Below are 24,825 nucleotides of genomic sequence, written 5' to 3' on the forward strand. Positions count from 1 at the left end.
AAACCCCCAAAGTTTCTTCCTTTATGGTTACTGTTAGGGAGCCTTTATACCACTCTCACAAGAGATTTCTTGATTTTGCCATTCCCCATGTCGACCCAAACTGCTTCTACACTTTTATAAAAACTTAGGTGGTACTTCTCTGTTGTGTTCATACCATCACTCGTATTTAAGTTGCCTCAAGATAGCACCACCTCGCCCGAAAGTGACGTGTTGTTTCGAGGTGCAAGGGAAAGAGGCCAGAGCTAGGTTTGAGGTTTCAGAAAGCGAGCGTTCACTCCGACCTGTAACCGAGCTTCGCAGAACCAAAACAAATTCCGGCCATTTCCCGGCGCTCGAAAACGAACAGAAAATGGATCATCCGATCTATCACGGGAAAATCAACCGGGAGCTCGGGGAGAAGTTGCTGTGCAGAAACGGCAAGGACGGGAGCTACTTGATCAGAGACAGCGAGTCTTTGCCAGGAGTCTACTGCCTGTGTGTCCTGTGAGTACCAGTCTGTCACCCAGAACCCCGGCTCCCGCTCAGAACCGCTGCAGAAGTTCACGTTGGAAGTATATCGCGTACGATGAACCCCTCGCCTCAACTGCACTATTGAGGCTTATCCCGCGTCTCGGCATAGATTCAGCGCAGAAAGGAGAAAGCTCCCATTCAGATACGCGAGATTTGCGCATCTTAAATGATCATTCAGAAATGAGATTATTAACTTGCTCACTGCCACTCAAACCCTAACATATCGCTGTCCGTTTGATGCAGTTGGGAAGTTTTTTACTTGTGTTAGTCCCGGAATGGATCCTAGTGATCCACTGCTTCGACAGCTGACAACCCGGTCTAAGCGACAGCAAAGTCCTGTTTCATAGGATTAGTCGCTTCCACCAAATTGACAAACAAAATGCAAGTTTTGCTTTTCAAATGTGTCCCGTTTAAACAGCTGCAAACGGTTAGGAACAACGTAAACACCCCCGTCCTGCCAGTATTTTAGAGTGTCCTGGCATGCAGTTTGAATTTGCCAGGGGAGGACAACGCGAAGCATTGCCAGCGATGATAATAAAAACAGATACATGCTCGCAAGCTGCAACTCGATAGAAAATGTTAAAAGCACACAACAGGTGCTCAACATTCGAGACAGGAAACACTTATTAGATGCAAAAGCAAAAAACATGAACTGAAATTCTGTCTACACATGCTGTCTGACCTGCGGAACATTTCCATCATTGGTGCTATGGTTAGTGGAAACCAAATAAAAGGGAAAAGGCCGGCAGTATTCAGCAGATCAGACAGCATCTGTTGAGAAAAATTAAGTTCATGCTTTAAAGTTAAATGATCTTCTTCAGAACAGTGTTTGACGTGGCACGTGCTGAGTATTTCCAACGTTTTCTGTTCCGGCCCGAATTAATGCTTTGGTCGGGGCTCCTCGCATAGCTCCCCGTCAAAGCGTCAATTAACACACCATTTGAGCTTCTCATATTGGCAGGCTTGCTATTCTGAAGGAGATAGTATGAACTGCCGATGCTGGTTTCAGAGATAACACAATGTGGAGCTGGAGGAGCACAGCGGGCCAGGCAGCATCTGAGGAGCGGGAAAGTTGACCCTCAGAAAACAGAAAAGTCCCGACCCGAAACGTCGGCTTTCCTGCTCCTCTGATGCTGCCTGACCGGCTGCGTTCCTCCAGCTCCACACTGTGCTGTCTGCTCTGCTCCTGCGTTGAAGGATGAGAGCAAGAAACAAACGGCTACGAAATTGCCTCTCTGCTCGCAGAGGGACCTCTGGGAGTGGGCTTCATAATGCGAAAGAAGCAAGTCCATTTGAGCAGAAAGCAAACTTGATAAACCTTCCATCCAGCGAATAAGATCGTGCAGCACTTTAGGACACCAGGGTAACATGGTGTGGAGCTGGATGAACACAGAAGGCCAAACAGCATCTCCGGAGCAGGGAAGCTGACGTTTCGGGTCCAGACCCTTCATCAGAAAAACTCAAGGACACCAGTTGAGTCATGGTGTATCTGACAGCTGTTTCGAATTTAGAGTTGGTGTATGGAGTGAATTATGAGGGATCCTGTGTAGTGTCCCATCCTCTGAGTCAGGAGGCCCAGATTCAAATCGCAACTGCTCAATTGGTGTGTAATAACATTTGGAACAGATTAATTAGGGGAAAAAAAGGAAAACTATCTAGAATGAACTGTGCACGGTTTCCCTCAGGATTACTGAATGTTCCCCCAAAACTAATTCCAAGGCAGCCTTGCAAAACCAGCTGACCTCTGCGTGCAAGTTCTTGGTGGGTGACAGAAATGCACTTTTACAAAATTCACCCTCAAAAGTGCTTTTATAATGATGCAGTTTGAGGTATGTCAAGATAGATGACAGCTAAAATCACTAAGTAAGCAATACCAAAGACACCTAGAATTGACCATTACTACATGTATCAGGGCTGTTTTCTCATTGATAGGAGAATGTGAGAAAAATATAGCCATGCCAACATTACCTAAGATACTATTTAACAGTAAAGTAGTGAAGTTTTTGAAATAGAGGCTAACTTCTTACAATTGTGGGTAGTATGTTTAGCTGCTGTAATTTTCTTGTTTTCTTTCCCTCCATCTTTTGAAGCTGCTATTTCTTGGAGAAATGCTCCATGGTCCCATGGGCACAGGCTGACCTCTGGTATTGTACCCTGTTATGAATCTGAGCAGTGAGTCAGCGAGTTATTCAAAAATTGGAGATGAATCAGTTTCTATCATGTCGTATCATTGACGCAGTAACATTTTCGATCATGTTCCACTGGAAAGGAATCAGAAACAGGAATCAGTTAGGGCATAGGACAATATATCTAATTTCAGGGTATTCATTCAGTCCTTGTATACTTATCTTTGGGTATTCATTCAGTCCTTGTATCCTTATTTTTGGGAGAAATTGCATTTTAAATAATCCCGAAGCATCTGATGTTATTATCTTGGCTAATCTTCTCAAATGTTGATGATTGATTAGATTGATTAAATTTGACTTCTTATTTATCTCTTTGCTGCTAATTTCCTGGTTTACGCAGAATTTGCCATATTTAACTTCTTCAAAATATTGCAAGTAACTTCTCATATAAACAGATATTAAATAGTGCACAACTCTGCTGTGGACGACATGCCTTTTCTCAAGATTGTGCAGATTAAGCTTTTCTTCAGGCATCATAAATCATACTGTAGAAATTGCCATTTAAAATTTCAAGAGGATTTTACTTTTACATTGCACAATATGCAACGTGAATACAAATGAATACCGGAATACAAATTTTGAAAGTAATCCATAGGCTCACTTCTCATTATTTAAAGCAGCGTTCTAATTCAAACTTCTTCAAGTAAAAAGATAACATTCCACCACCATCAAAAGAAATTTAGTATCCAGATTGCAGACATATGCGTGCTCAATTCACATCAACATTTTAAATAGCAGCATTAAATATTGCAGCAGGATTTATTGTGTTTACTCTGCCTGAGGAAACTTAACATCTAATAAGGTACTCAGTTTAAAATGAGGAATTGTACAGTTGAGAGAAGAGAAACCATTTTGGACCAAAAATTTTGTTTCATTTCCTTCTGTCAGCAATTGGGAATTTGGATTCCTGTAAAGTCTATTAATTTATCTGCAATACTCTTTGAATCTGGACTCCAAATAACATTTATTTTATTTAGAATTAATAACTATTAGTTACTTAATCATATGTAATATTTTACTCTGGTGCAAATTTATTAAACAGAAAGCCATATATTTCTAGCATACAGTCTTTCCAGTCCTTTGAGCACTGAGGACATAAACTATTGGGATTGATCTGTGGCACAGATTGACATACATTCAACCTCAAGCTAGCCTGACATAAAACTATGAGTTAAACACTGCCTTAGGATACAGGAGTGTTCTACTTTTGCTTCAAAATAGATTTAATTTATAAATCATTCAGTAGTTTCACTGACTAAAACATACTTTTTTCTGTATCTACCAAGTTGAAAGCATGCCAGTGGTTCAAGACAGTTTCATTCCTTGCTTTATTCCGGCATACAATTGTTATCTGTTACACTAAGCAATTTCCTATATTAGTCTATAGTTACTATGGGCAGTACAATGATAAAGGGACAAGTGCCGTGAAAAGACTGAGCAGAGCAAAATAAAACTTAGTTATTAATATTTGTCACACTTTTCTGTAAAACTAGGTAGACGTTTAGCATTTTGGAGGGACTTTTTTCTTGTTGAACATCAAAGAAACATTTACTACTTTATTCTGCAAACTTCAACCTAGCTGCTTTGTCTTAAGTGGTCCTTTCATACATCACATTCCAAACTTCTCTTCAAAAATAAGCCATAAACATTTCCAAATGTTGTTTTGAAAATGTACTTAAATATAAGACATCAGACAAGTAATAATTTTCATAAGTTTTATAACTTGCTTTGCTTCTATTATAAATCTACTATTTTTTTTTCAGGCTGATTAAAATATGCAACTTATCCTGAAACTGACAGAAACTTTCATGTTTGATATTCAGCCCATCTGAAATCAGTGGTTTTAGGAATTGAAAATCCCAGCTGTGCAGTCATTGCGCAAGATTTAGCTCCATGCTTGTCTTCCTTCTAACTGATTGACAGTACTTGGCTTTTGGAGTGTATTTTAGGATTAATCTAAAGTATTTGTGTGCTGTGGCAGTTGAGTTAGAGGAGTTCATTGTCAGGATCAGTCCATATCAGGATAAAGTTAGAATTGAGAAAGATCTGCGATGAAAAATAGTAAAACCAATTGAAGCACATGGAGCTGTGCTTTGTAAAAAGTCACACATATTTTCAAGTTACTTAAATTTTAATCTAAAAGGAGAAAACCAATGAATTTTTGCTGAAGGCAGAAGTTTCATCACAATATAACTCTAAGCCTGGATTTGACAAACAAATGGAAATCAAAAATATTGTACACACACTTTTAGTGCTCAAGCCCTAATGGTGTAAGATTGAAGAAAACATGACTTTTAGAAAATTGTAAAATTTAGTGTCTCTTTGAGCTAAATCTATTATTGTTTTCTTACCATTGATTTTAAATTATAGCAGTGACGTGTTAGCTTCAAACTAACCATTTTTGAATTCTACGTAATGGTAAATCATATGACAGATTTATTATATTTGCTTACAGTTAAAGCAGAAAGCTTTTTGCTCTAGTGAACTTCAACAAAACCTTGCACTTATACAGGACCTTTAATACAGTGAACCAACAAATGGTGTTTCACAGGGTTGTAATAAGAAATTGAAGTAGGACATTTGGATCCTCGAACTTGCTCAGCCATTCAATGAGATCATGGCTGATGCCATTTTCCCACATTATCCCCCTACCACGCTATTTCTAATATCTATAAATTTATTGGCTTCAGTCTTGAACATAATCAGTAACTGAACTTTCACATGCCTGTGGAATTCCAAAGATTCATCATACCTGAGTGAAAAATTTCCTCTTCATCTCTGTACTAAATGGGCTACATTTTATTTGGAAACTATGTCTGCTGGTTCTGGACACCTCTTCCCAGCATGGGGAAACATCTTCCTGCGTTAACTCTGTCAGTCCCTATAAGAATTAATATCAAACAAAACTTGAAACCAGGCCACAAAGAAAATTATTAAGGCAGGTGAATGGTCAAAGAAGTAGAGTTGAAGAAATATCTTACAGAAGTTGTGTGAGTTAGAGAGGTTGAGAGGTTACAGAAGGGATCAAGAGCTTCTGCGCTGGACGGTTGAAAGCAATGATAAAGGTGAAGTGATTAAAATGGGAATGTACAAAAGGTCAGAATGGCTAAAATTATACCAAGGAAATGAAAGTTACTTATGGTCTATTTAAGTAGAAAAGCACTCGATGTCCTCACGTAGAGAAGTGAGAAAATCAATACCTTCCATAACGCAGTGATGACTGCTAAGTAATTTTTGTTGCAAAGTGAATGTCTGGTGAGAACAAGATTTGACATTTGTGTCATCTCCTACGGGAAGCATTACTAGCCTCACAGATGCAATGGGACCAAGCGCTGGAACATCAGTGTTGCCAATCTTGCAGCAAGAATGGGTATTTTAGGGAAAAGAGAGAAAATTGATCCATAATACCATCATAGCAGTGCTTCTAAAATAACTTTTGCATTAATGGAATATCTGTTTTAGAGGAGTACATATGATGTGTTGACCCAATTTCCGTTAAGATTATTTTATAAGCATTCAAATAGTTGTGCCTGTTGATCAGACTTCAGTCTTTGGTGTGCCTTTTCTGACTTTATTTCTTCCACAAACACTCTGTTGGATACTTCATGTTGGATTTCAATTTCGTCATTGGCACTGGCTGTCTAATAGCTGATACAATTTACAATTTCTCGTATGGTTCACATAGATAGTTGACTGACCGGCACATTACAGCCAAGTCTGCTCCTGTTCTTGTTTGATCAAGCGAGTGCCCAACTTGACAAAGATTCACTGGATAATGATCAAGGACAGACCCCAACCAGGAATGGGGTGGTAACAGTCTAGTGGTGTTATGGTTGGACTGTTAATCTAGAGACCCAGGTAATATTCTGGGGACCTGGATTTGAATCCCGCTGTGGTGGAATTTGAATTCAGTAAAGAAGCCTGGAATTAAGAGTTTGAGGATTATGGTAAGTCAATTCCCAGTTGTTGGAAAAACCCATCCATTTCACTGATGTCCTTAAGGGAAGGAGACTGCCATCTTTACCTGCTCTGGTTTATGTGTGACTCCAGTCCCTTAGCAATGTGGTTGACTTTCAATTGCCCTTTGGACCATTTGGGATAGGTAATAACTGCTGTTCCAGCCAGCAACGTCCTTGTCCTATGAATGAATAATAAAAAAATTCTCCTTGTATATTGCCAGCAGTTGATTTTTTTTGCCATAGTTAACCTGGCTTAGCTCAGTTGTTCAGCAGTGAGCAGAACTTGGACTTGGGACTTACGCAGTTGTTTCTTACTCTTCGACATCTTATTTATATTTTCCTTGGTGACTTCTTGTCGTTTTAGATTGTGTTCAGTTTACCGTAGTGTCTTGAGAGATCAGTTGCCACACTGGTGGGTCTATAATTGTTTGAATATTATACTTACCTGTGCGACTTCATATTCCTCGTGGACACATAGGAATATTTTTGCAAGTGTCAAGAGACAGAGAATTAACTGTGAAGATGTATGGAAATACAATATACTTAATCCCTGAGATGTAAGGGTGATCTTTTCTTAAAGTAGAGAGTTGAGTCAAATGTTTCATATTGCAGATGGGCTATCTGTCAATAGGCAAAGTAGGTGTCTGGCTGTAAGATGTGTACAGTTGTAAAAGGATGCGTATCTCAGCAAATTATGTCTAGTTTAATGTTTTGAATATTTGGTGAAATTTTAAGTTATTTCAGGACTGTTGGAGAAGCTCAGCTGGAAGTATTAAAACAGATTGTATTGTAGGTTAAAGATATATAATTGCATTCTATTTGAGAAACTAACATCTTTTAAAGATATTTCAAGCAAATCAGCACGGTGGATTGTACTCATTTTATGGCGCCTGAAACTGGTTCAGATGTGCCATCATTTTGAATCCAGTTTTATTGGTTTCCCAATGAACAGGGTACATTAAAATTATTCCATTAATTTTAAAAATGATACAAGCATTCTGAATTTTGCATTAAAATATTGTTTATAGACAAATAATTGATTGATGAGATAGATAAAAGATGCTTTCTGAGGTATTTTCTTAACGTGATTGATACAAGAGCGCCTGTATTTGTAAATAATAAACTTCAGGTCTGATCATTTGAAAATGTGATATTATACATTTTAGTTAAAAGAATAGAAAGGTAGCATTGTCTAAATGGAGAGAAACTTCAGAGTGCTTCAGAAGAGGGATCTGGGTGCCTTCATGCATGAATCGCAGAAGATTGACGTGTACCTACGGGAGTTAATAAGGAAAGCAAACCGATTTTTGGCACTTATTGATAAAGGAATAGAGTATAAACGATTATATTATGGAGAAGTGTTGCTGCAATTGTACAAGGCACCTAGAATATTGTGTGGAGTTTTGGCCCCCTTATTTGTGAACGAATGCTGTTGCATTGGAGGCAGTTCAGGGGAAATCCATTCGATTGATCCCAGAGCTGAAGAGTTTGTCATATGAAGAGAGAGATTGAGCAGTTTAGGCCTATACTGTCTTGGGTTTTGGAGAATGAGAGGTGATCTAATTGACGTGTAAAAGATGCTAAAGTGGATAGATAAAGCGGACATAGCAAGGTTTCTCCTCTTATGGAGCAATCTAGAACGTGAGATTCTAATTTTAGGATAAGTGGTAGCAGATTTAAAAGAGAAGATGAGAAGAAATTACTTTTTTCAAAGGATAGTGAATCTGTGGATCCAACCCAGAGTGTGAAGGACACTGTGACATTGGGTAAATTTAAGGAGTAGATAGACAGATTTTTAATTAGTAAAAAACAAAGTGACTGTGGATGCTGTAAATCAGAAACAAAGACAGATGTTGCTGGAAAAGCTCAGCAGGTCTGGAAGCATCTGGGAAAAGAAATCAGAACTAATGTTTTGGGCCCAGCGACTATTCCTCAGATTTGTTTCAGATTCTTAATTAGTAATGGGTTTAAGGGCTGTGGGGAGCAGGTAGGAAATTGGACTTGAGGCCAGATGAGACCAGCCATGAAGTACATGGTGAAGTAGACTCGAAGTGCAGAATTGCCTACTCTTGGTCCTAGTTCTTATCTTCCGATGTTCTTATGTATAATTGTTTCTTTATGAATCCCATATTATTTAGTAATATCATACTTCAACTAACTTTAACATATAAAAAAGACACAACTAAATTCTATCAAAGTGCTGCAAGTATGAAAGTTATCTCAAAGAACTGTACCTAATTATTCAGGGATAGTAAGAACTGCCGATGCTGGAGCCAGAGATAACACAGTGGAGCTGGAGGAACAAAGCAGGTTGGGCAGCATTAGAGGATCTGGAAAGGTCTCGTTTCAGGTAAGGACCAAAACCCATTTCTAAAGAAGAGTCCTCTGATGCTGCCTGGCCTGCTGTGTTCCTCTAGCTCTACACTGTATTATCTCTGACTCCAGCATCCGCAGTTCTTACTATCTGTGAGTGAGTTATAATCCCACTGCGAAGCCTCTTCTAGGGATGCCCACCTTGAAGAAGTTATCCTCCTCCCTCCGGAAAGATCTCAGTGAATCCCTTTCCCGCTGCAAAGCCATTTCTGAAGAAGCATCCCAACCTGAAATGTCAACGTTCTTGCTCCTCTGATGCTGCCTGGACCTATTCATTTCTTTGTTTGTTTGCAAGTCACCTTTCAAAGCAAGGAGAGATGATCTACGACAGAGCCTCACAAAAGTTTAAGCCACATTTCACAGCAGTTTATACGTTGGGAACATTTGTGGAAATATATTTTCAAATAAAGTAAGACTCACGAGTATTCTTCAACATCATCATACAATCCCTAGAGTGAAACAGGCTCTTCATCCCTATACTGACCCTCTGAAGCGTATCCCACTCAGACACATCCCCTACCCTGTCTCTGGAACCCCACAATCCCAATTACACATCCCCAGACGGTATGGGCAATTTAGCATGGCCAATCGACCTAACCTGGACATCTTTGGACAGTAGGAGGAAACCCCACACAGACATGGGGAGAAGGCTTTGCACAGTCACGAGAGGTACCCAGTGCTGTGAAGTAGCAGTGCTAACCGCTGAGCCACCGTGCCACCCCAGAAAAGCAGCTCAAAATTACACACCAAATTAGAGCTAGTTATTTCCACAATCTTGTATGTTTTGCCTGTTAAGATTCAAATGACAGTGAGACTTACAACTGGGTCAAAGAAATGCAATGCAATACAAACATGCTGTAATTTGGTTAATTCCTATAAAGGAGATGTTCTGCTTCCTCTTCACATGTTACGTTTTGCAACATCAGTGACTATGGCTCTTGAACTTTCACTGTTCTTTAATAGTCGGCAACATCATGGTGTTGTTTTCAAATTTTGTAAATTAACTTATTCATTTTTAAATAATCTAATGCTTTAGTTGAAGTGGAATTTCATATGAATATGTTAACCATCTGTTATTGTTCAATGATATTCGTTTCGGGACATTTGAACTTTTGAAATTGACGTGTCTAGACAAAACATTTTGGGCTATCTATTTATAAAATGAAAGTGTTACATCTAACATCAAAGGACCTTAGCTGAAATGTGACTTTTCCTGTGGTGTTAAATGAGGCATTGGAAACCATTTGTAATCCTCATTGGACCAAAAAAAAGGCACATTTAGATAAATTCTTCCAACAAATTTCTTGGCTTCTGTTCTGAAACGGTATTGAGAAATCCTTGAATTCATAAAAACGGGAGAGAATCCTTTTATTGCTGTAAGTGCCAGATTTTGAGATATAAACACCCTGTAACCTCTTTAGAATGCTACTGTGAGAAGATGAATATGTAAAGTAAACGTGGAGTAGGGTGAGAGGTTTGTGACAGTTTCATGCCAGGTAAGTGAGGGGCAATAGGGTGGAAGCTGGGAGAGGTAAATGTGGACAGTATTTATGGCAGGTCAAAGGCACAGGGACAATGAAGCAATGTCCCCAGTAGTACAAATTCATGATGTCTATGTTATAGTTTAATTTTCCCAATTTGCACTTATTAAATACACTTTAAGAGCAAACCTTGCATTTGAGCTAAAATTGTCCAGTATTTTAAAATTTCTCCCCTGAGGTTTTATTTAGTAAACATAATATGTTGTGTCTTTATCTTTTATGAGGGTGTTATTTTTAATGAAATAAATTGTTAGCTGTTTAAAGTTTTGGCAAAGATCTGCAGCTCGGGTTGTGGATCGGGTTGTTGACTTGCTCACCGAGCTGGCTTGTTCTTGTTCAGATGTTTCATCACTATGCTAGGTGACATCATCAGTGGAGCCTCTGATGAAGCGATGTTGTACTGGAATTTATACTGTCAGGTCTGTTATGGTGTGTAGTACAAACCCATACCTAAACCCAGAAAGATCAAAAGCAGGAAACGACACAACTCACCATAACAGACCAGACAATATAAATTTCAAGCAACATTGCTTCGTTGGAAGCCTCACTGATGATGTCACCTAGCGTGGTGACAAAATGTCTGAATGGAAACAAGCCAGCTCAGCAAGCAAGTCAACCACCTCAGTTGTTAGCTGTATATAATTTTATGTGGTTCGTCTACTGTAGACATAAGATTTCTTCCATTCTTTAAGTCGGGTAGAACAGCAATTATGACAGATGTCTTTCAGAGTCAAACAGTGAAACTAGATTAGCCCGTAAGAAACCTGAAGTATAGTTACCTCAGTTCTAAATTGTGGTGTTAATAGACTAGCAGGAGTATGTATCGCTTTTAGTTTTATAATGTATTGACTTATAAATTGCATAAATAACAGAGAAGGATGTAGAGTTATATGTTATTTACAACTTAGTTCCTGCTTAGTTGCATTATTCCTTTAAATGTTATTGTAAAAAGAAAGCACAATTTTTTGTCAACAGTATATTATTTCACTAATTATATGGTTAAGTTTGCCTGATAAGCTTATGACCAGTGGAGAGGTTTGAACAATGAGAAGCAAGAACATCATTCACATAAAAAATGAAGGCCTAAGATGAGAGTGTTTACTTTAAATCCTAATGGATGGAAATCAGAAAGCAGAACATTAATAACAAAAATGTTAATGTGTATGAAATTCATTTACATAATAGGGCATTAACCCATTGAAAAAAAATTAAAACCCTTGGGGTAGATTTTAATTTGCTTCCTGGTGCAAGGAAGGTCTAAAAAAAGTTATGACCCCATTAAGCCTTGCCATAAGTGGAAAATGAATCTGTGGCGGGATTTCTTCCAAATATTGTATGGTTATAACAGTCATGAAGACTTGTCAAAATATGCTTTAAAGATGCAAATTGGGAGCAGTAACCATTGAGATAGCAATCTATCTTTTGTTAAAATGAAATAAATTTCTTGTAAGATCATTATTTGTGTAATCTCTATTATTTAACAACTTTAAGGATGGAATAGCAGACTTGGGTTGCAAAACAAAAAACTGCTGCTGTTGTGAAACAGACCTTTAAGACTAAATAAGCTACATCATCTTAGCTTACACGCAGCACTTTAAAAGCAATTCATTTGGTGAGGAACATTAAGTCATGCAATGTGATAAAGTGCCAAAGAAAAGCAAGTATTATTGTTCATATGGTATTTTAATGCTGTGGTTTCTTTTTAATATTGTGAAATATATGTTGTCTTTTTGGAAACTGTGACCCACATTTTGATGGTTATTGACCATTATTACCACAAAAGAAAAACATTATAAGTGAGCATTTATTGCTTTTGATGCCATTCCGTAGCAAAAAGAACTAACCACTTCCTCCATGGTTGATGGTTAAGTTATAGTGTTCCATAACATACTAAGTCATGGATATCTGTAAGAGCACAGATTTAGTGTCATACTGCATTGATTTTATTTCAATCAATGTGGCAGAAGGAATACCATAATTTACCTCAATATACAAAGGATAGTGGTCTGGGTTCAAGTCCCAACTGCTTAAGTCCCAATTGCTCCAAAGTGTGTCATAACATGCCTGAACAGGTTGATAGCAATGAGTTATACTTATAGTCACTTATAATGTTTTTCTTTTGCGGTAATAATGGTCAATAACCATCAAAATGTGGGTCACAGTTTCCAAAATCAAAGCAGTTTTTCAAAGTAAAAGATTGTTCATAATCGGCTGTGTTATTGTAAATTTTCATAAACAGCACAATTAAATTATATTTGCTGCTATTAGGTATGCTGAGTATTAGTTGCCCACATTAATGGTTTAAATACCCAAGGTCCTGCTTGGGATCAGTGACAGAAGAATGCCACTCATTATGTCTGACAAATATTTGTAGGCCTTCGAATGGCAACACAGCACAAACACAAGAAATCACTATGGTTACAGAAATTCCCACAGGTAAGTATTAACTTCAGAAAAATAGGAAACCCAAAGGTTCTGAACTTAAAATATCAGAGAACTAGTCTTACAACAAATGATATTAAATCACACAGTTCATATCACAATCATTAACTTCCATTATACAACAGGAAACGCAATATAAAAGAAAACTCAAATAGAAAAAAGCTGAATTTGCTTTTGGGAAAATAAACAGAGGCTGCTTGTCTTTCAGTAGCAGTTTTACTGTCAATCAGTGATCACTTCACCAAGTCCCATCTGGTGTCAGTTAAGGCCTGTCTGACATGTAGCATTTGATGCACTGTGCTCTGTCATGCATGAAGTGATGTTCTTCCTGTTCAATGACCTCCTCTTGCTCCTTGGAAATCTTCTGCCATTCTTCCAGATTTTCAGAATCCATCACATCCCCTGTTTTGCTCCGTTTGTGCTGGGAAACACGATGAACAGGCGTGATCTGCTACAAATTGCACCAGTAACAGCCTTGATACAAGTGTGAGTTGAGGTTTGAGACCTCCCATGCAGGTCCTCTGTGGATCCTGGAAATCATCCAGTATCAATACCATTTAACTCAGTTGTAATTTGACAGCAGATAAGATAGGATGGCTGCCTACCCCTTCAGCTCACAAATCCGACTCCAGCAGATGGCAGAATTCTGTGATAATGTCCGGCAACATCTTCAGACTGTGATGGCAATGTGCCTCCTCATCTGGAGGAAATGGAATAGATGCTCAGTCTCATGTAACTCCTCTCTGTGCTGTTGGGATCCTTCAGCTGTGTGTCCTTCATGTGCAGGCTATTTGGCAGCTGCTGGCCTTGGCCTTGTTTCTTCTGAATTTCTCTGTGCGTTTTTGTAAACTATCCGCAATGACAACAGCCCCTGATTACAGTTCTAATTAACCCATGGGAGGAATGTCAGAAACATAACACATCCTCAGTGAAGTGAGCAATCAGCATTCACATCAAACACAAATAACACTTTAGCATAGTCTGCGATACAGTGCAACCTGGAGAATTCTGATAAGGATAACCATGAAATGCCTGCACATAGATCTTGGACACAGTGGACTTTATTCTGATATACACAGCTTGTCACAGAAATACAGTAGGTAATTGTAAGTGTGATAGGATTACTGAAGCTTTTCCTTCCCTTTCACCAATTCCCCACATCACTGAAGAAAGATAGCATTGTATAGCATAACGTGATGGCAATAGCTTACAGTTCAAAGTGAGAACTCTATTTCCTTGTGTAGCCTATGAGACCATGAACTGGCTTTGTGAATTTTGGTTCCTAAATAGCACTTTTGAAGTCATTTGTGCTTTGTGGAGATGATTGTGATCAATGTGTAATGACACGGTCACAAATGCTAGTGACCAGGATTTGTGAACTGCTACATGCGTTTCACATGCAGGAGTTATTTTCCAATGAACCTGTTCAGGAATGTTGTTATGTATTTCTGCAGTGGGTGGGATTTGAACTGAGATCTCCTAACTTAGTAGATAGAGACATTATCACTGGACTACAAAAGCCTTTTTACATGCCAATTCTCTGATTACAGATCTTTGAATCTGCAGTGTGTACCTGTCAGATTAACCCAGCTACCTCTTGAAGGGCCTCATCTTACTGACAAGTAGAACTCACAAGCCAAGACAGAATCAAAACACCCAGATTTAGTGGCATGCTTCTTTAATTTTTGTTGCTCATTTGTGATTTGGATGAGGATGGAAGTCAATTTAGGCCACTTTTTGCAGTATGAGTTATAGGTTCACTTTATTAATCTCAGTGACCCTTCCGCCCCCAGAAAACCTTCATGCCCCTTTATTTAATAAATAAAACAATGAAATGCAGATGCTGGAAATTTGAAACAAAAATCAAAAGTGCTGGAGAACTCAGCAGATCTGGCAGCATCTGGAGAGAGAGAGAGAAAATAGTGGTAATGTTTCGAGTCCTGCAGCGTCATCCTTTCAGCTATCACCTAAAAATTTGAATTTCTTTTTGAAGGTGAATAGTTTGTACAAAAATTGTAACAAGAGGTTGTTACAGTTTGTGATTATTTAGTTGTGATTAAGACTTACCACATTTTAAAAAAAACTTACATCTTAATGAACCAACCCTAACTTTTTCTGATGTTCTTGGTGGTTAAGGACTACAGTTTCGTACTCTGAATGCTGAATCAATTAGTGTGGTACTGTTAAAGTGCAGTTTGTGGAGTATCAGAGTAAATTGGACAGAGGCACACCTGCTTAATTTCATATGTGCAGCTATCAAAAGTTGCTATCCAATTTGCTCCATAATGATGTTCAATACTGTAAGCCTCCTCATTAATTCAACTGAAAAATCTGGTGTTAATATTTCACAGAATAATTGCTGTGCCTCAGATACAATCAATTATTTTGAAGGACAGCAAGTTTAGGCTGTCAGAAAATAACAGTGGGATAAATGATCAGTTGTCTGTTCCAGTGCATTGAGAGAAAAATGTTGGTGGTGTAAAAACTCCCACTCTTCTTCAAATTATATGACAGGAACAGTCAGACAAGACCTAAATTTAATATGCAGAAGACAGTGAGCCTCGGTTGTTTCCTGTGGTGGAGGTGTGAACATTCCCTCTGAGGCTGGGATGACTTTCCTGCCATTTTTAAAAAATATATTCATGTTTTGTGGAGATAGCTGGCAAGGTCAACATTTATTGCCCTTGAAGAGGTGGTGAATAGACAACTAATTGAGTGCAATTGTGTGGTGTGCTATGTTATTTTGCAGTTCAGTTAAGAGTTACCCACTTGTCACTGCAGATCTGGAGTCATGTATGGGGCTGGATTTTCAGTCAAGGTTGGCAACTGGAAATATGGTTAGTTTCAAGAGGAATCAGTCTTACTCATCACTAGATTTCTCACTTAAATCAGCAACTCTGTGACCTGAAACAAAATTGTGAAATGTCAGCAAGGTTTGCATCATTTGCAAACTCCTAAATGGAACAGTGGGCAGGATAATTGCAGCTGGAATCATCATTTTGTTGAGTTCAAACATTTGTTTTGATGCCATTGCAAAAGTAAACACATCACCAAATGTTATATACTTTCTCCTTTAATATATTGCATGTTGAGACATGTTAATGCATATCAAGAATCTATTAAAGTGAAACATACTAATTTTGCATTAAGGATATTTATATGATTGCTTCAACACTTCAGTATTATAAGTAAGTTGATGTTATGTGCAATTCAGATGTATGCTTACAAGCAGTTCTGTTTTCACTGCAACCTACTAAGTTTGATATAGTAGTGATCTACCAAAGAGCAGTTTCTCTGCTCATTTCGCTGCCACACAATTTTATGGGTTTCCCTTCATTTGTTCATAAGAGTCACTGATTTTGAACTTCAATGAGAAATTAACAAAATGAGTCAGTAAGTAACACATGAGATGGTTTCCTCATGTGTGCTTAAAGGAAACTCAAGTTTTTACGAAGGATATTGTGCCTCAAAGTAGCCATTTCCTTTGAGATTTGCGGTCTTCTGCCATCACTATCAAAGAGTCATCAATGGCCAAAGTTTATATGTGGCCTGGAGTGACTCATGAAACTGGAGAGGGCCAGCCACCTCCTGAAATTTCAAATGACCCTGCTCCATCACAATTTAATAAGTACACAGAAGAAAAGTCCCTGAGGGGCATACCCCAAAGTTACCTCAGGGAAATATGATTTTTACTCTTAAAGCCCACACACATTTCCAGATATTTCTCAGAGATTTTGAAATCTGAAACTGTAAAAATGCAGTTTTAGATTTTTCAAGTTTGTTTTCCTGCAACACGGAGAGAAAGACTAACAGGCATGCCAGTAGATTACTACAAACATGTCCCCCTAATTTTTTTTCACGTTTCAGAAGCAGAGCCTTCAGCTTGTATTAATCAAGGAAAATGTAACCAAATTGCATCTTGTGGTCCCCAGAATATGTGTAAGAAACCTCAATATCACTGCAATAGAATAACAATTAAACTCAGCTGTGGAAAAATAGCACCTTGATTGTAGAATTGGCCTAGAAACATATTGGCATTCCATCTGTGTTAATGCCCTGTACAGCAAGGCCACAAATGTGCTCTTTCTATGCTCTTCAATGTACCATCCACCATGTTGAATTGGGCTGCGCTGTCACAGTCCATGGTTGATTAAACTATTTAATTAGGATTCATTGTTGCTGCATTATAAGCCCATTCAGTGGTTTGTGACACTATCAGGCAGGAAAAATCCATCTTTGACCTTGTTTGAAATAGTTCATCCACAAGGTAATGGTTTTTTTCTCCTTTTAGGCCACAGGGAAATTTATTGATAAAATCCCTACAGTGTTGAAGTAGATCATTTGACTCATTCTGTCCACACCGACCCACTGAACAGCATCCCACCCAGATGCATGCCCCTACCCTACTCCTGTAAGCCTGCATTTCCCATGGTTAATCCAGCGAGCCCGCACACCCCTGGATGCTATGGGCAATTTGGCATGGCCAATCCACATAACCTGCACATCTTTGGACTATGGGATGAAATTGTAATACCTGAAGGAAACCCATGCAGACACAGGGAAAATATACAAACTCTACACAGACAGTCACCTGAAGGTGGAATCACACCTGCGTCCCTGGTCCTGTGAAGCAGTAATGCTAACAACTGACTTACCATGCTGCCTCGCAGTTTTATTGATATCGATATATATAGATTTTATTGATCTAAAAATGTTCATTCTGACTTTTGACAATGTGATTTTAGTAGCTCTGGGGTGTTTTTAACTGCCCAAAACAGTTCTATTGCACTCATTTGCAGTCTTGTGTTGTTTCCGTTGGGATTCAGACACAGGGGAGAAGCCAAAAACAGAGGGTATGGCCTGAGGAACTGGGAGGAGAGTGTTGAGAAGGGGGAACACTGTGTACACCAGACCTCCAGTGGGTGTTCAGAAAGCAAGTCCAACCCGAGCTCCACTGAGGAGTGATTACTCAGGTGCTTTCTCTTCACAGACGAGGCCGTCAGCAAGCTGTGCTGGCTATTTTAACCACAACTCAAACTTCAAAGCACTGAATGGCTGAAAAAAAAGTGCTTCTGATGACTACCATGGCTGACATGGGAGAGAGTGTGCAGAAAGGTTTCTCTCCTGCTCATACCGGGTCTATGCCTAATCTTCTCCTATTTAAAGGAAGGCACTGTGAAGGACTTGAACAAGTCGAGCATAGTAAAACATTACCTGTGCATAGTGTGAGATTTTGGGAAATTTGCATCAATAATGATTATGTGCCTTGAGGAAAGGAGGTAGAGTGAGCTGCAGTGCAGTCACTGTAGATTAGTGAGAGAGCAAAGAGGGTGGACCCGTGAGCAAAGAATGACGTTAGTACTGACAACGTCAATGAGGAACTTCAAGCGACTTGGCAGACACGGCACTGGTTTAATTCTCACTGTGTTGTCTCCAGCACCTCTCAATCCCCCCTTGCATTGCTTTATAAGGCTAATAAATGGTGTGCAAACAGAGGGCAGTGCTTTGCTTCCTTTCATTCAAGGGGGAAGCAGGTAGAACAAACACATTCTTTCTGCAGGATGATGTGGAGGTGCCGGTGTGGAACTGGTGTGGATAGGGTCAGAAATCACACAACACCAGGTTGTAGTCCAACAGACTTATTTGAAAACACAAGGTTTCGGACCCTTTTTCAGGTGTTAGTGAGAGAGGTAGTATCAGACACAGAGTTTTCAGTAAAAGATCGTACACAGTCTTCCCCGCAGCTCCCCCCCCCACCACTCACACACACACGCGTGCGCGCACACACATGCACACACACACACAGCCACACACACACACGCACGCACACACACGCGCACACACACACACACACACACACACACACACACACACACACGTGAATCGATGGGATGGATTTGTGTTTGCAGATACATTCTATTTTGTTCAAAAGCACACAATTTATAGACAGTCAGTCAATATGACATTTTGTAAACTCCAACTTTAGAAATGAAACTAGTCTGACTCCAAACTGAAACACAAACAGAATCTTAACAAGACCTCACATCGAACACACATTGTCTGCCCTAAAATGTCATTCCTTCTTTACAATGATAAAACCTTTAGTTCTCTCAGGACAGTGACTTCAAAGGAATTCGGGGATTTACATGTACTGAATAAAGACTTAACGGCATCTTTGGTTTTTTCAGTGTATCCTCATCAGTGGTGTGACCCTTTGATCTTTTACTGATAAAAATACCACTGGTCAGCTACATAAGTAACGTGATTACAAGAGCAGGCCAGAGGCCAGGAATTCTGTAGCAAGTAACGTGCCTTCTGACTTCCCAGAACCTGTCCCCCAAGGCACAAGCAGGAGTGTGATGGAATAATGTCTAGACAAGTGCAGTTCCAACAACAATCAAGAAATTTAGCACAGTGCAAGATAAAGTAGTCCACTTGATTGGCATTATATCAACAAACATTCACACACCCCACCACTGATGATCAGCAGTAGCAATGTGTGCTACTTAAAAGAAGCATTGTGGAAATATACCAAAGCTCCTTAGAAAGCACATTCCAAATCCACAGCCAACACCACCAGGAGAGCAAGATATGGGAACACCACGGTCAACAAGTTCCCCTCCAAGTCACTCATTATCCTGACTTGGAAATGTATCACCAGTATAGCCGGGTCACAATATTGGAACTCCCGCCTGATGGTATTGTAGGTGCACCGATACCAAATGAACTGCAGTATTTCCAGAAAAAAGCTTACCACCAAGGGTAACAAGGGATGGGCACAGAAACTGACCCAGCCAGCAATGCCCGCAATCTATGAATGAATTTGAAGAAAAAAGCATGTTTATGTGAGATGCTCAAAAAAGATGGGAAAGGAACAAAACAGGAGTTGCATTTTTGGTTTTGGAGAGCATTGCAATACTTGAATTGCCTTACTTATATGATATCAAGACCATCAGCTAATGGGAAGGAAGTAGAGGAAGAAATCTGCACGGAAATTATAGAAAGATGTAAGCATCATCAAGTAGTTATAAACAGGGCTCTTTAATTACCTATATATTTACTGAGATATCAGTAGTGCAAGAGAAAGCGAGGGCAAGGTATTCTTAGGCTGTGTTCAGGAATATTACAAGGGTCTGGGATGATCTAGATCCTTGATTGCAGTGGCCAATTTCAAAGAATGTGAATAATCCAAAACTTGTGAGATTTTTAATCTGCGAGGATAACAGTGTGAAACTTCAAAAGTGCATTGAAAGGTTGGTGAAGTGTGATGAGAGAGCAGATGGAGCTCATTCTGGAGAAATGTGAGGTGTTGCACTTTGGCATAAAGCATATGGAACGATGATATAAGTTAAAGTGTAATACAAAATAATGCAGTATTCCTGGCTTCATAGATAGATTAGATGAACTGGGAGGTTATGACGAATTTATATACGGCACTGATCGGACTTCAGATGGAGTATTGTGTACAGTGCTGAGTGCCATGTTGTCAGAAAGTTGAGAACACACTAGTGAGAGTACTGAAGAGTTTTATGGGAAGGTTCCAGGGATGAGCTACTTCAGTTTTGAGAAAAGATTGGAGAAATTGAGTCAGTTTTCCCTGGAGAGGAGAAGGCTGAGGGGATATGTAAGTTTCTTTTAAGTTTAGAAGTTTTGAAAATCATGAGGAGTCTGCAGAGAGTAGACAGGGAGAAACTGTTCCCACTCATAAGTAGTTTGAGAACTAGAAAGCTGAGTTTTAAAGTGTTTTGAAAAAGAAGCAAATGAGAAAAATAACTTGTTCTCACAGTGAGTGGTTAGGGTTTCAAATGTACTGCCTGGAAATGTGGTGGAGACAGGTTCAACTTTTTTTTATTCATTCACGCGATGGGGGCATTGCTGACCAGGCAGCATTTATTGCCCACCCCTAATTGCCCAGAGGCCAGTTAAGAGTCAACCACATTGCTGTGGGTCTGGAGTCATATGTAGGCCCAGACCAGGTAAGGATTGCAGTTTCCTTCCCTAAAAGGCATAGTAAACCAGATGGGGTTTTCTGACAATCAGCAATGGATTCACGATCATCATTAGGTTCTAAATTCCAGATTCTTTATTGAATTCAAATTCCACCATCTGCCACGGCAGGATTCACACTGAGGCATTTAGGAGGACATTGGATAATTATTTGAATAGAAACAGCATGCAAGGTTCTGGGAAAAAAGCCCAAGAGTTTGGCACTAAGTTAAAAAGCTGAGATAGAAGTTCAGACATGATGGGCTGAATGGCCTCCTCCTGCACTGTAACAATTCAGTGATTCTGACATTTATCTTCAAATCTATTTCGTAGCTGGTTCTATAATTTTTGAGCAAACGCCTGGCCAACTTCGATTTGCCTGCAGTTAACTCATCAAATGTTGACGTCATTCAGTTTATTCTGAGCAAAGCAAACTTTTACACAGCAATATCAGAAATTAATTAGATAGTGCTTTGGCAGTGTTCTAATACTTTGTGCATGCTCTTCACGTGTTCAGTTTGTGATACTATTTTCAGCCAAAGATATTAATTAGAATTGAACAAGTGCTCAGAATGTTTTCAAATAACTTGTAAACGGGATTTACTTTTGTGCAGATGGTACACAATTTTGAGATCACACAGCAGATGGGTTGTATTCGTAGTTATTGGCTGACTAGAGCTGTAGACATGTTTTACAGTTGGGCTGATCTCAAGATTACTGCTTAAATTCTGTTAAGCAGTTGTACAAAGATGGTTTCTTCCCGATAAATCCTTTTCCTAAACTCTAGCTTGTGAAAGTGGAGAAAGAAGGGAAGACTTTTGCCAAGTCATAGAATCGTAGCATCATACAGCACATAAATAGACCCTTTGGGTCTAACCAATCCATTCTGTTCATAATCCCAAACTAAACCAGTTTGTGCTTGGCCCATATCCCCCCAAACATTTCCTATTCACATACTTATTACGCACTTATTCAACATAAATATATCTGCATCCACCACTTCCATTGGAAGTTCATGCCACACATGAATCACTCTATGTAAAAAAAATTCCCTCGAGTTCTTTTAAAATCTTTCTTCTCTCGCCATAAAAATATGCCCTCTAGTCTCAAAATCGCCCACCCTAGGGAAAAGACATTTGTCATTCACCTTATCTTACCCCTTACAATTTTATAAATCTCAATAAGGTCAACCCTCAACCCACTATGCTCCATAAAAAGTCCCAGCCTATCCAGCCTCTCCTTATAACTCAAACCCTCTATTCCCTCCAACATCATGATAAATCTCTTCTGAACCATCTTCAGCTTGATAATATCTCACCTAAAACAGGGCAACCAGAACTGGATACAGTACTCACCAATGTCCTGTACAACCTCAACATAACACCCCAACTCCTATACTCAAAGGTCTGAGCAATGAAGGCAAGTGTCCTAAGTGCCTTCTTAACCAAACTGCCTATATGTGATGCAAACTTAACGGAATTATGTACCTGAACTCTTAGGTCTCTGTGTTCTACAACATTACCTAATTCCCAACTCTTAATTGAATAAATCCTGCCCTTGTTTGTTTTACCAAAATGCAATACCTTGCATTTATCCAAATTAAACTCCATCTGGCACTCCTCAGCCCATTGCAGTTGATCGAGCTCTGTTTATAATCCGAGATAACTTTCTTCATTGTCTATTTTACCACCAATCTTGGTGTCATCCTTGAACTTACTAACCATGCCTTCCATATTCTCATCTAAATCATTTATATAAATGACAAACAAAAGTGGACCCCATACCAATCCCCATGGAATATCCGTGGTCACAGGCCTCCAGTCTGAAAATCAACAATCAAGGTTTCTCCCATTGTAACAATCAGCGTCAGTGGATTTCTGTAGTTTTTGAACACCTTTATGGACTGGGGCACTTCAGATGATTTTGTGCTTTTCAAATGGACTAGATAAAACTTACATGATTGATTGCTTCAGTCCACTGCATCCAGTAAAATCATAAACATGTAAATGAAGAATATTTTATTATGATTAATGCAAAGATTAAACCTTCCTGGCTTTTCTATGGCAGTTCCCCACAGTATTTGAAGAATTTAGTTTTCAGTCTTATCCAATATTTTGGGGAGCTTTATTCTTTTTAATAATGTTTCCTTCCCCCTCAAACTATAGAAACTGCAGAAAAGATTGAGTGGGTGCAAACGACGTTAATGTCAAAACCGAAAGGAGTGAGTGGGTGCAGAGGCTGTAATCATATTGTGTTGAAGAAATAACTGAACAGATTACAGGGAATGCAGTTAATGACAGTAGGAAGTGAGAAGTAGCAAGACTGAATGAAATTGGGAAAGGGTGTGCAAGGGCCGGGCAGGAGCCAGTACTGAGATGACTTAAAGAGAAATACAACTGTACTGGGAATAATAGAAATGTAGAGCTTAAGGCAAAAGTGCCAATTTCTTGGAAAAGCCTAAAGCAGTGGGAAAAGGCAAGAGAACAGGCCTATGGCATGCTTTTCCTCATTGGAAGGTGCTTTGAGTATAGGGATGAACAAGTTATGCTGCAGCTTTATAGAACTTTAGTTAGGCCACACTTGGAATATCGTGTACAGTTCTGGTCATCACACTACCAGAAGGGTGTGGATGCTTTGGAGACAGTATAGAGGAAATTTACCAGGATGTTCCCTGGTATGGGGGATTTTAGCTATGGAGAAAGGTTGGATAGACTGGGCTTGTTCTCACAGGACTGCAGGAGGTTGAGGTCCAACCTGATAGAAGTTTATAAGATTGTGAATGCTATGGATAGAGTGGAAAGTATGGGGCTTTTTCCCAGGATGAAGGGGTTAGTTACTAGGGGACACAGATTCAAGGTGCAGGAGGTAGGGGAAGATTAAAAGAGATGTGCAAGGCACATTTTTCACACAAAGGACAATGAGTGCCTAGAATGTGCTCCCAGAGGAGGCAGTGGAAGCAGACACAACAGCATTCGAGAAGCACCTAGTCGAATACATGAACAGGAAGGGAATACAGGGATACGGATCCTGCAAGTGAAGACTATTTCAATGTGGTCCTTTTCAAATTGGCAAGCAGTAACTAGTGGGATACCACAGGACTTGGTGCTGGGACTCCAGCTGTTCACAATATATATTAATGATTTGTATGACGGAACAAAATGTTCCATCTCCAAGTTTGCAGATACTACCAAGTTGGGTATAAGGGTGAACTGTGACGAGGATGCAGAGATCCTTCAGCATGATATCGACATGTTGGGTGAGTGGGCAAATCAATGGTAGATGCAGTATAATTTGGATAAATGTGAGGTTATTCACTTTGGAAGCAAAAATAAGAAGGCAGATTACTACCTGAATGGCTGTGAATTGGGAGAGGGGAGTGTGCAGTGGGACCTGGGTGTCCTTGTGCACTAGTCGCTGAGGGTAAGCATGAAGGTGCAGCAGGCGGTAAAGAAGGCAAGTAGTGTGTTGGCCTTCATTGTGAGAGGTATTGAGTACAGGAGCAGGGATGTGTTGTTGCAGTTATTCAGGGCCTTGGTGAGACAACACCTGAAATACTGTGTGCAGTTTTGGTCTCTTTTGTAGAATGATGTCCTTGTTCTTGAGGGAGTGCAGTGAAGATTTATCAGGCAGATTCCAAGGATGGCAGGTCTGACAAAGGAGGTGAGATTGTCTAGGTTGGGATTGTTTTTGCTAGAGTTTAGGCTAATGACGGGGGATCTGATAGAGACTTATGAAATTCTAACAGGGCTGGACAGGGTAGCTCGGGGAAGGATGTTCATGTTGGTGGGTTTGTTCTGAACCGGGGGTAGACGATTTAGGATGGAGATG

General features: G+C 39.5%; 1 protein-coding gene across 1 annotated transcript in view; it reads left to right on the forward strand.

Annotated features, from left to right (window-relative positions):
* Positions 1-252: 252 nt before the first annotated feature.
* Positions 253-24,825, forward strand: part of sh2d1aa (SH2 domain containing 1A duplicate a) — a 48,114-nt gene continuing 23,541 nt past the window's right edge. The window contains exon 1 of the mRNA XM_048544664.2: positions 253-483. Coding sequence (XP_048400621.1) covers positions 350-483 — 134 coding nt within the window. The 5' untranslated portion in view covers positions 253-349. The remainder of the gene's footprint in view (positions 484-24,825) is intronic.

Source organism: Stegostoma tigrinum, chromosome 15 (assembly GCF_030684315.1).
Source record: "Stegostoma tigrinum isolate sSteTig4 chromosome 15, sSteTig4.hap1, whole genome shotgun sequence".
NCBI lineage: Eukaryota > Metazoa > Chordata > Chondrichthyes > Orectolobiformes > Stegostomatidae > Stegostoma > Stegostoma tigrinum.